We start from the raw sequence: 12216 nt of genomic DNA, 5'->3' as shown, positions 1-12216 counted from the left end.
GATTCCAGGACCATGACTTGAGCCAAAGGCAGTCGCTCAACCAACTGAGACACCCAGGTGCCCCATCATACCTCCTTTTTAAGGCTTAAATGTTTCAAGTGTTTTCTTCCTTCTTTGATTTTACTGAGTGTACCCTTTAAGTATCTCCAGTAGCCTGATGTTTTCAACTGTCATAGGATAACCAGCGCTTTGTCCATTGGGGAGAAAGGAATTGGCTCAGTAGCCGCTGATCTCGCAATTGCTCGTCACTGACACTGGCCCAAGGCTGAGAGGGCCACTGTGGTTGGGGAAACCTGTCATTTGTGTGTGTAAAGTCATGGAGGGGGAGGAGAAGTTGAAGGATTCTGCTCTTGAAAGTCAGTAGCACCAAAGCAGGAATTTCTAGTTTGGATCAGTCCTGAGGCATATAACTGTGCTATTTGGCACATGCAAACCGAAATCAGCCCTGTCTGGGTAGTAAGCCATACCTGGTTTGGTCTTGATAACAATAGTCATGCAGAATCTCTATAATCTGAATATTTATACTCTAATTCTCAAAATGTAGTCCTCAGGCCACCAAAATCAGTGTCACCTGGAAATGTCTTATAAATATAAAATTTCAGACCCCACTTCTTTACTACTGAATCAGAAACTCTGGAGGTGGTCCGGTGGTCTAGGCTTTAACAAGCCCTCCAAGTGATTCTGATAGCTCAAGTTAGGGAACCAATGGGCCAAAGGATGTAGCTCTCAGAACTGACTGTACACTAGAATCATCTGGGGGAAACGTTGATGCCTGAGCCCCACCAACATAACAACAGATTCTGATGTAATTAGTTTGGTTTAGGACTTGGCATCAGAACTTTTTATAAGTTTCAGTGGTTCTAATGACTGTCATAGTTGAAGACCATAACTCTATAGCAATATAAGAAGGGGTAATTTAAGACTTTGTGATAAATAATTTATTAAGAACAATTTTATATATTTTATTAGAATGTTAATTTAGGCCTGCTTATTTAAAAAAAAACAAAAACAAAACACAAATACTCTAAGACTTGAGAGGGCAGGGATCTTTTTGGCCGAGTTTTAATTTTTCCCTGTTGTATCCTAGATCTGGGGACAGGGTTTGGTACGTAGTAAGTGCTCAAATAACCATATGTTGACTAACTGAATCAATCAGTTAAAGAATAGAGTTCCAATGACAACTTGTCTTTACACCTCACAAAGGAACCAGTAAGTGCTCTGAGCTGGAAGAATAGTCTCTGTTTGGGGCTGGCGTAGGATCATCTCTTGGGTCTGTGAATCCTCTTTGTTCTTTCCCCATGCCTCTCTGTACCAGGATGTCACTTGCCGTATCACGATTCACATTCTATTGGCAGAAATTGGTCTCTGCTTATGCCCCTAGACAGAATGCCCAGACTGGAGTCTCATTGCCCATATCATTAGAAGCAACCAGGGGCATCCAATGAGCAACTAGTTATGTTATTTTCCTTCTCTTTGGGCTGGCTTCTCCTTCTCTCTCAACCCTTCCCCGCCACCATCTACCTCTTGACAGATGATGCCACCTGGCCTGCCTGTGTTTCGATCCATGGATTCTTCCCTGTTGGGGTACCCTATGGCTAAGAGAAGAGTTTCTCTCCACTTGGTGGGCAGAATGACTTTCTGAGTGGGTCTGAGCCAAAAATGGCTTTCCCAACAGGCAGGAAGAGGTTCAGCGTGCTGTTGCTCCAGGGCCTCTGCGAGCAGCACCCCGGCGGGTGTCTGTGTAAAGGGTTCTTGTTCAATAGTGAGTGAGCCACGTGACCTCAACACTAAGTAGCAAGTTTGCACATAAACTGCCTTCAATTCAGTAGGGAAAATTACTTCCCTGAAAAAATTTCAAGGGGTATTCAATACTGGTTCCAGTACCCTGATTAAGACGTGCCTTAAGGTTTTATTTATAACCCAAACTTTTATCTTTTTTTATTGTAGATCAAGCCCCTCGGTCGCTATAGGTTTGTTTAGACTGAAGTCACCTGGGCTCCAGACAGGAGGGAGGTCAAGGTTTAGTACATAATATTTTGCCCAGTTTTCACTGAAGTTTTACTGAAGTAAAGGGATGCTGCTACTAAGGTTCAAGGTGTTTCCAAGCCATTTGCATTTGTCCATTCATCTGTTCAAGAGCAGTACACACATACAGAGTCTCCTAACCTACCTTGGCTCTCCCTTTCTTTTTTTTTTTAAAGATTTTATTTATTTATTTGACAGAGAGAGATCACAAGTAGGCAGAGAGGCAGGCAGAGAGAGAGAGGAGGAAGCAGGCTCCCTGCTGAGCAGAGAACCCGATGTGGGACTCAATCCCAGGACCCTGAGATCCTGAACCTGAGCTGAAGGCAGCGGCTTAACCCACTGAGCCACCCAGGCCCCCCTCGGCTCTCCCTTTCTACATGAAAGCTTCCTGTCCCTTCAACTACTCAGGCCTGGAGGCTTAAAGAAAATCCTTCCCAGATTATTGTTAATGCCGGGCCTGATTCTGTAGCAGCTGTTGTTTTTGAACAATAGAGTGCTTCTCCTCCTTGACAAGAAGCTGAAAATGCCCATTTTGCTGCACTTCCAACCTCTGCAGACGCAGAGAGCATAAAACGGACTGAGGGATGGACTCAAAACTCCTGTTCGGGAATTCTGTGCACAACTTAAAGACTATTGAGTTTAGCCACTTCCTGACATTGACTTTCATAGCAACAGTTTAATTTGGAGAAAATCTGCCACCTCAAATAGCTAAAGGTATTTATGTGGAAAATTTTCCAAATGATTGGCTTTACTGTGTTGCTATTTTCTTTCCCCATGAATATGTGAGTATTTGGCATCCTCCCTCGAGTTTTTCTGCATCACTTCTCTTTAGGCAAAGAAAAGTTTCTATCCAGACTGGGAGAAGAAAGTGGCACCAAGAGTTTCCCCCTTTAAAGGAAATTATTATTTGAGTTTAAACCATAGCATCTGTATAAATGACGAATTTCGGTGTGTTGCCTGTTTGCTTAAGTTTTCCATGGCAAATCCTCAAGGTGGCCAGAGTAATCTTGATCATCACTTTGGAGGCAACACAGGTGTGATGGGCTGCAAGCTCCCAGCAGCCCCCCCCCTCCACGGCAGCACCAGTCTTGCTGAAGGGGTTGTCTCTAGACCCTCACCCACCTCCACCTCATGGGCTCCGCTAATTCTTCAGCCACCTCTCTTCTGACCTCTCTTTCCAAGATCACCAATGACTCCCTCCTATTTCGTCCAGCGACCATTGGGTGTTACATCAGAACTTGCTGTATCATTTGACAGTGTTAATGTTATTTTCCTTCACTGCTTTGGCACCATTTCTCCCATTCTCCTAGACAGTTTCCTCCTCTGTCCCTTTCTTAAATGTTTCCTTGGCAATCACTCCTAGACCTACTTTTCTTATTGCCTCACACTCTCTTCCTGATTGATACCATCTGCATCATTGCTTGGATTCCATGCTGTGGATTAAGATCCTCCATCTCCATCTTCAGCCCAGATCTGTGAAGGCTGGTCCTTGTTCCAACTGAACCTATTTTCCTTCTTTTCCCTGTTTTTCTAAGTTCCCAGATGTACTGAGGGACACCGTTGCTCATTGTGCAAGAAAGAAAGGTTAACTCCTTTCTCTCTCTATCTCTTCTGCTATCCCATGAAATAAAGATTCCAATTTATTCTATTTCCTACATAAATTTTAAGTCCGTGTCTTCTTCAGTATCTCCTCAATATCTACCTCCTACCATTCCCTAGGATAGGAAAACATCAGCTTGCCTGTGGATACCTCTCTCGAGTCTTGGCTCTTTACAATCCATGTCCATATTACAGGAGAGGTTTTTCTGATCACCCTATTTCCCTAATCAAGGCCCTCATGCTTGCAAAGCCCGCATCTGGCCTCTTCTGCCCCTCCAGCCTCGGCTCTTGGCACTCTGCCTTTGCATCATTCGCTTTTGGTCATCCTTTGGGGCCTTCATATATTGTTTTTCCCTGCCTAGAAAATTCTATTCTCTCCCCTCTGCTCCTTTTTCAGGTCTGAAATTCGGAGAACTTCCTCTTGGGTCTCCCTTGAATGCCCCCACTCTGCCAAGGTGCCTCTCCCAAGGCCCATGACACATGGCCTCTCCAGAACTAGCCCCCCTCCCCGCCCCTTATCAAAATGGCCTGGGTCTTTGTATCCTCACTAGGTTGTCAGTTCTGTGAGGACAGAGCATGCCTCCCATGTTGAAATTGTATCTCCAGCACCTGGCACAGTGGCGGATGCAGAACAGGTGCTCAGTAAATGCTTGTTGAATAAGCGAGTGAGCCTCAGAGCAACCTGTGAGCCAGGCCTCTTCAGACACAAGTCCAAATGCCTGATTCTCGTTTGCAAATTCTTCCTCACTAGTCAAGCTCCCCTCACTGGAACAACTATTACTTTTTCACAGCAGACAAAAGTCTGATGCAGACAAAGCAACCTATATATCCCAGAGGAAGAGAAACTTTTCAAAGGTTCTGAGGATTAGCATATGGTAATTATCAAATCCCAGGGTATCTTTTAATTGAACCTTCACAGTAGTTCCCTTAACTTGTACTCAGTACATAAATTGAGTAGAACCTCATTAGGGAGGTTGTATCATGCCTTTAGTGAAAATGGGGAGAATGAGCAAGAGCTTCCTGTGATGTGGAGGCCTTGGAGAAAGGGAGCAATGTGGTTTGTGCTCCTTTAATCTGTGTATCTGACCACCGACTCCTGATATGGAGGATGATGAGGACAGCCATGGCTGTCAGAGGAGTTTAGGATCTGCCTTCTAAATCCCACTGTGGGTTTTGTACTCTGCAAGTGTCTACTGCATGCTTCCCTCCTCTCTTCTCCTGTGCTGCGACTGCTTTAATGTCGGCCTCAGGAGCAGCCTGATTTTAAAGATTTTTTCCTCCCCAGGAGCAAATCTTCCTGAAGGAACCAAGGGACTTCCAGGCTCAGCCTGCCAATACTTCCCTGGGCTTCTCTTTCATTCGCTCACCCAGCTCAAATGACGCAGCTTCAGATGCTTTACTCTGTTCTAGCCACCTTGATCTCTTCCTTTCAAAGGACTGTGACCAGTAAGGCAAGCAAGGTACCCAGGGGGCAAAACTTAAAAGTTACCTACTCACAGGGGCACCTGGGTGGCTCGGTGGGTTGGGCCTCTGCCTTCGGTCATGATCTCAGGATGCTGGGATGGAGCCCTGCATCGGGCTCTCTGCTCAGTGGGGAGCCTGCTTCCTCCTCTCTCTCTCTGCCTGTCTCTGCCTACTTGTGATTTCTGTCAAGTAAAATAAATAAAATCTTAAAAAAAAAAGTTACCTACTCTCAGATGCCAACCCAATGTGTTTTTTTTTTTTGTTTGTTTGTTTTTAAGATTTTATTTATTTGACAGACAGAGATCACAAGTAGGCAGAGAGGCAGGCAGAGAGAGAAGGAAATAGGCTCCCCGCTGAGCAGAGAGCCCTATGCGGGACTTGATCCCAGGACCCTGGGATCATCACCTGAGCCAAAGGCAGAGGCTTTAACCCACTGAGCCACCCAGGTGCCCCTCCAACCCAATGTTTGCATGGGCCTGAGTGTGAGCGCCCTTCTTGACTCACCCTTGTCCTGGCACTGTCTGCCAGGAAGGCCAGCCTGCCCTCCACTACCATGTCTCTCCAAATGCTAATCCTTGAGACCCAGCTCAGATGCTGCCTCCTCCCTGAAGCTCTTACTGAAGCCTCCCAGTCCTTCCCACAACCTTGCAAATCCCAGTGGACCTTTTTTATACCTCTCTGAAGGCACTACATACCTTGACTACTTCATAGGCCTTTTTGTCTCTATATTAAACTACAAGTGTCTAAGAGCTGTCTTTTTCTCGATGTGCTTATAATATCTAGCACAGGGGAAGCACGCAGCAGGTATTCGTGTCAGTGAGGGGAGTGGAACAATCAAGGGGAGAAGAGAGAAGAGCATAGTGGCTAATAGCAGGGGGGTGGGAGGGTCAGGGTCAGCGGGAGGTCTAGGGCCAGTCTGCCTGGGTTGGATCTCTGGATCTGCCACTTGCTGGGTGTGAGAACATGGGCAAGTTACATCACCAGTCTACACCTCCATTTCTTTATCTTTAAAAACGGGATCAGGGGCGCCTGGGTGGCTCAGTGGGTTAAAGCCTCTGCCTTCGGCTCAGGTCATGGTCCCAGGGTCCTGGGATCGAGCCCCACATTGGGCTCTCTGCTCAGCAGGGAGCCTGCTTCCTCCTCTCTCTCTCTCTGCCTGCTTCTCTGCCTACTTGTGATCTCTGTCTGTAAAATAAATAAATAAAATCTTAAAAAAAAAAAACCCAAAAAACAAAAAACGGGATCAACACTGGTACCCCAACATCAGGTTGTGGTGAAGTCTGAGCTAAAACACAGAAAGCACTTAGCAACAGAGTTGATGCGTAGTGAACAGCTACCTCAGTAAACCTCAAGATCCAGAATTAAATAGGTCTCATGAGGGTTCATCTGTGGAAAATGCAGGTATACATGCTAAAGGCAAAGCACATTTGTGACGATGTCTTAAAGTTAAATCTAAACTATCAATAATGGAAGACAGAGGCAATGACCTCATCCTCCCTTGAGAACCCAAGTGTCTACTTTTTTAGAAAAGACAAATCTCATTCCTAAAATTCAATAGAAGAGTGGCTTGGGCAAGAAGATGGGAAGGAGGCTGTCTAAAAAAGGCAGCAAAAGAGGGTCAAATGAGCTTGGAGGTATTGAAATGTTCTCTGGGTTAGTATCTGCTGATTTTAAGGAGAATAGAAACAATGCTAAGGGAAAAATTATGTTTTTGCTGCCATCTACAGTCAAAATGCAATGTTTAGACTTAACACACACACACACACACACACACACACGCGCGCGCGCGCGCGCGCACGCACACATATACACATCCAAAAAGGGCATTCTTGACCGAATGAGTGACAATATAGACAAGTCTGGTTTAAGTTCCAGTAATTTGGCATATTATTACATCATTTTATTTACTATTCTTTCTAAAAGTATGATGTTTAACTAGGAACATAACCTTTTTAACATCTCAAACTGTGCTAGAACTGCTCTTCAGAAAACAGCTGGAATAATCAGGAGTGAGACTGTTGTCTGCTGGGGCAGATTAGCTGCAGCTGTGGCAAGCGACGGACAGTTTGAGAGTCAATACAATGATTTCAGCGATGAAAGAGATGGATTGGATTTTACCCTACGTTTTCCTAGCCTCTGATCTGCAGTTCTCTGGTTCTTAGAATTGCTGTAGCCTGCATTTTATACCAGTATATTTGATTGTGTGGCTGTGAGAAATCAACCAGAAGCAAGTAAAGAACAAATTCTGGCCATGATGTCACCTCAGACATGCCTCCTGCCCTATGCTCCTATCCATGTAATTTCCACAATTATCATAATATTTTTCTAATGTCCTTGTGCCTTATTTTTAAAGGGTTAAATATAGACAAGAATTACTGGAAAAGCGTTTGATGGAGAAAAAAGAAGTGGCCCTTCGAGACGCTCATGAAGAAGAGGAAAGAGAGAGACGTCTAGAAGCCCTTAGGAAACAGGTGTTTTTAATTTGGAAATTTTCATGGGTGGTTTCTGAGTGTCCTTCATAACATTATTAGTAGGCTTAGATCACAAACTCTGTGATATGAAATGTAACTTTTCCAAATTGGGACACTGGTCTTCACTCCTGGGAGCAATTAGGTTTATGTTGAACGATTTCCAGTTTCTTAGTGTATTAAAATAACTTTATCAGCATCTTTCAAAAAGCTCTCCCAAGATTTAAATGCATCCATATTACCTCTAGTTTAATAGCTGAAGAGTATCCATTTACAGACCTGAAACTGTACATCTACCAGAAGGATTTTATGCTCTCAAAATCCTGGGGGAGCTAGAGCAAGGTAATCCTCTTTGGGGTAGGAACCTCTGTTTAGAAATACCCTATAGTTAGCAAACATGCGAAAAACCACTTTTTAAAACTTCTATGAGCTAATTAAAGCCTCCCATTCCTTTGCCTAGTGAAAATAGGCAAAAGTTTTTAAAATAGAGAGGAGATGGCAAAAGCAGGAATTTAAGAATTTGAGAAATGTGATAAAATAGTTTTACTTGGTAATTTTTCAGAGGTTTTGATTTGAAAATGATTAGCTCAAATCATAAGCTCCAAAGTCCATTGACACCATTTCCTAGCTGAGAGGAAATGACTATCTCATTTTCCTTCCATGTCGGTGGAAGAAACATGGAATCTTGAATAAGAACTTGGCCTCCAGTGTCCTTCAAACCTGGTACAACCTGGCTCGGTCCTTATTGGCAGAGAAAACTTGGATTTTTTACCTAACTCCCCTAAGCTTCCTTTCCTCCTCTGAAAGATGGGACTAATGATAGTACCTGCCCCATAGGTTTGCAGTAATGTGTGTTCATATTTTCTTTTAAAAATTTTATTTATTTGTCACACAGAGAGAGATCACAAGCAGGCAGAGAGGCAGGCAGAGAGAAAGGAGGAAGCAGGCTCCCTGCTGAGCAGAGAGCCCAAAGCAGGACTCTATCCCAGGACCCTGAGATCATAACCTGAGCTGAAGGCAGAGGCTTAACCCACTGAGGCACCCAGGTGCCCAATGTGTGTTCATATTTTAAAAATTAATACTAAGTATAAAGCCCTCTTCTAAATGTTCTTAGGTTTTATCTCAATCTCTATGGCAACCCCATGATGTATGTATTATTTCTATTTTATAGCAATATTTCTGTTTTATAGAAGAGGAAACTGAGGAGGCATAGGTTCCCCAAAGTCACACAGCTAGTAACTGTCAGACTGGATTCAAACTGAGGAGGTCTAGTTAAATGGCATAGTTTAGGGGGAGTGTTAATGCATACAACTATTATATCGTCTTCCTTGATAAAATAGTTGACAGAAATAAATTCAAAGCATAGGAACCTAAGACCTGTCATCCTAGATTCAACAAACGTTAAATTACTCTATCATTAGCAAATAATTACATTCCTGGGGACAAAACTTTAATGTCACTATTTCTAAACACATTCCTGTTCACAATATAACTTGGATAACTACGGAGTCCGTATAATTAGAATTCTTCCCATCTGTGAACTCTTTGAAAGAGGAAATATCTGTGCCCATTACCTGTAATCAGTGTTTAGAACTATAGTATAAGACATTTTGGCTAGGAAACCTATAATAATTAAAGTACGTTCAACTCAGTTATGTCATTACGGTTTCTAAATGGCATTAAAAATGCCATTTTCTTAATGCTAATTCTTGACTTTAGGAATTAACAGGCAGGTGTTACTAATGGTGCATATAATTTACAAAATTAGTGGCTTCTTTTCATTAGGATACAGGTTTGAATGATTTCAATTATCATAAAGGACAAGGACATTTATGTTAAAATGACTGTACAGTTTTTCAGTAGAAGGGAAAACAATGGTTTACAACAATCCTTGGAACTCTAGTTACTTACACAATGGCATTCACCCATCTTGCCCAATGATGCCAACACAACTCAACTTAACCCATTAACAATATATTCTAGATTGAGCTTGATCAGATTAAACTTCCTAGAAAGCTTCATGGGGTTGTTACCATGGCCATATGTTGCTAGTGGTTAAAAGTCAATGTTTTTTACTTTTGGTTACTTCTAGGGTAGTTCAATATGTATGTTTTCTAGGCTTGATTTCCTCTTAGTACCAGAAATATAAATTTTTATCTAAATTTAATCATAACTATAATTATTCAATCAGTAGCAAACAATATATATCATGGTCTTTTAATATATTTTGTTTTTAAACCATTAACTCCTTCATGGATTTCTAGGACGGGCCTGGTTTAATATTCTGTCTGCCCTTCCTTCTTAGGTTTTATCTTCCTTAAAGTTAGGAAACTTTATTAGACATTAAACATTAATAGTGTTCCCCAGAAGTAGTTAGCTTGTATCTTAATCCAAGTAGTTGTGCTTTTTCTTCTTTTAGGTTGCTATTGTCGCTCAGTTTGATCCCGTTAGAATGATGTCAGATACAATGGCATCGAAAGCAAGGATGGGTATTGGAATTGAAGAAGAATATATTCTTCAAAAGCCACTCTTTACATTGAATACATACAATGAATACCAGGTAATTATGGGAATTAGCATGATTGATGCAAAAGCCATGACGATAAGATTTATGGAAGTGTGTGTTTGGGGTTTCGGATTATTTTCAATATTTACATTTGAATGCCACATGGATTAACATAATTTTTACTGCTAAATGATAGCACACAATCACTGCCCAATTCGTAATGTTATAAAATAGTTGATAGGTGATCGTGGAATAGTTTATCTGAACATATGAATCTGTCACTGAGAATTATTTTTTATTTTTTAAAAGATTTTATTTATTTGTCAGAGAGATAGAGAGAGTACAGGCAGGCAGAGTAGCAGGTAGCGGCAGAGGGAGAAGCAGGCTCTCCACGGAGCTCCGATGTGGGACTCCATCCCAGGACCCTGGGACACAACCTGAGCTGAAGGCAGCCGCTTAACCCACTGAGCCACCCAGGCATCCCGAAAATTATTTTTTAAATTTACATTTTATGTTAAAAATTATTTTTAAAACTTGTAAACTTTAAAGTTGTGTTAATACTGTATTTTGTTTAAGTGTTTCTCTATTATTTGGAATTTGTTTAAAATCATAATATAAGTCCTATTAAAGTAACAACTGATGATACTGATAGGGTAAAGCAGAGGGGAGCTTTCAGAAATTAAAATGAAGATAATACATCAGAGCTAGTGATAAAAGAAATCATTTTCTGTGGAAAAATATTAAGGTGTATTTAACCATTTCCAGGAACTTCTGACTCCTTGTAGTCTGTTACTGAGAAGGGATCGTAAAAAGTCTTTTGGGGGGCACCTGGGTGGCTCAGTGGGGTAAAGCCTCTGCCTTCAGCTCAGGTCATGATCCCACGGTCCTGGGATCGAGCCCTGCACATGCTTCTCTGCTCAGCGGGGAGCCTGCTTCCTTCTCTCTCTGCCTGCCTCTCTGCCTCCATGTGATCTCTGTCTGTCAAATAAATAAATAAATAAATTTTTGGAAAAAAGTCTTTTTGGATGGATGGATGGAAAGCAGGAGGGAAGACAGATGAATGATTGGGTATCACTGAAATTAAGGGAGAAAGTAGTCCCCCTAGTTTATTAATTTTATAAACCTAAAGAGCGCAGCTCAATATTTAATTATTTAAAAAGTAAGAAACTGCATCCATTCACCCACTGACAAATAAATTGAGTGTGCCTCTTTGTGGACAATTCACTTATTAATTGGACAAATATTTATGGAACATACAGTGTCTTTGGCATTGTGGAGTTGCCAGGTCTGCATTCCAAACAGTATGGACTTGTTCTCTTGGAGGAAGTGAGCAGGGTAGCTGGGTTGGGAGGAAAAGTAGCCTGTGTGGCAATAATGTCCCTGGGTGGAGGTCTAAGGGCTGCAGTGGTAAGCAGAAGGGAACCCATGGAAACGTGACTAGGGAAGTCAGAGTGTCAAAGAAGAAACTAATCTACATCTTGGGTGAGGATTCTTAGCAGCAGTAACAAAATTTAATCTAGGTGATTTAACCTAAAAACAAACAAACAAAAATAGGTTGGGAGGAGGGGTAGGGTAAAAAGAAAGGGACTCATTATAAGGATGTAAGTGTGTCTCCAGAAGCCAAAGCAGGGAGGGCCGCCGGGGTTGGCAGAGAATTGGTCAGAAACTGGAAAACTTTCAGGTACCTGGGCTGAGGCAGTTAAGGGTTTCACCAAGCAGAGGAGGGCAGAAAGGGGCCCTTACTGGCGTGGCTTCATTGTAAAATAAGCAGCAAGGGTGGGTGCTGGGAGATAGACTGGGAACCTAGATTACGGTCAGGATGAAAAGTGCAGAAGCTCTAGCTTGCTAAGACATTATCTTGTGAGCACAGGCGAGACTCAGAAGCAGGTGAATTATATAATCAGATATGTGTTAGCAACATGTCCTGGATAGAAAATTGGTGGGTTTGGGGGTCAGAGCCTTTTCAGATGGCAGAGGCCTCATCAACATGGGACAGAGGGGCATGAATGGCTTTGTCTGAGAGGAGGGAGTATGATACCAAGCTAGGCAGCAAGTGATGCTGAGAAGAGCCTGCATTTTGGATTCAAATCCACATCCGCTATTTACTGGCTATGTGAACTTGTGTAAGCTATTAACATCTTTATGTCTTGTTTA

The 12216-nt window shown here is 42.4% G+C and overlaps 2 protein-coding genes across 2 annotated transcripts in view; one reads left to right on the top strand and one right to left on the bottom strand.

Moving 5' to 3' along the window:
- Window positions 1–12216, bottom strand: part of UPP2 (uridine phosphorylase 2) — an 84267-nt gene that overhangs the window by 6783 nt on the left and 65268 nt on the right. The window lies entirely within an intron of this gene.
- The window catches only part of CCDC148 (coiled-coil domain containing 148), a 205252-nt gene that overhangs the window by 189997 nt on the left and 3039 nt on the right, over window positions 1–12216 (top strand). Inside the window, exons 13-14 of the mRNA XM_044242110.1 lie at window positions 7442–7559; window positions 9976–10116. Coding sequence (XP_044098045.1) covers window positions 7442–7559; window positions 9976–10116 — 259 coding nt within the window. The remainder of the gene's footprint in view (window positions 1–7441; window positions 7560–9975; window positions 10117–12216) is intronic.

This window comes from Neovison vison, chromosome 3, assembly GCF_020171115.1.
Source record: "Neovison vison isolate M4711 chromosome 3, ASM_NN_V1, whole genome shotgun sequence".
Classification (NCBI taxonomy): Eukaryota; Metazoa; Chordata; class Mammalia; order Carnivora; family Mustelidae; genus Neogale; species Neogale vison.
This window is presented reverse-complemented; position numbering and strand designations above follow the sequence as displayed.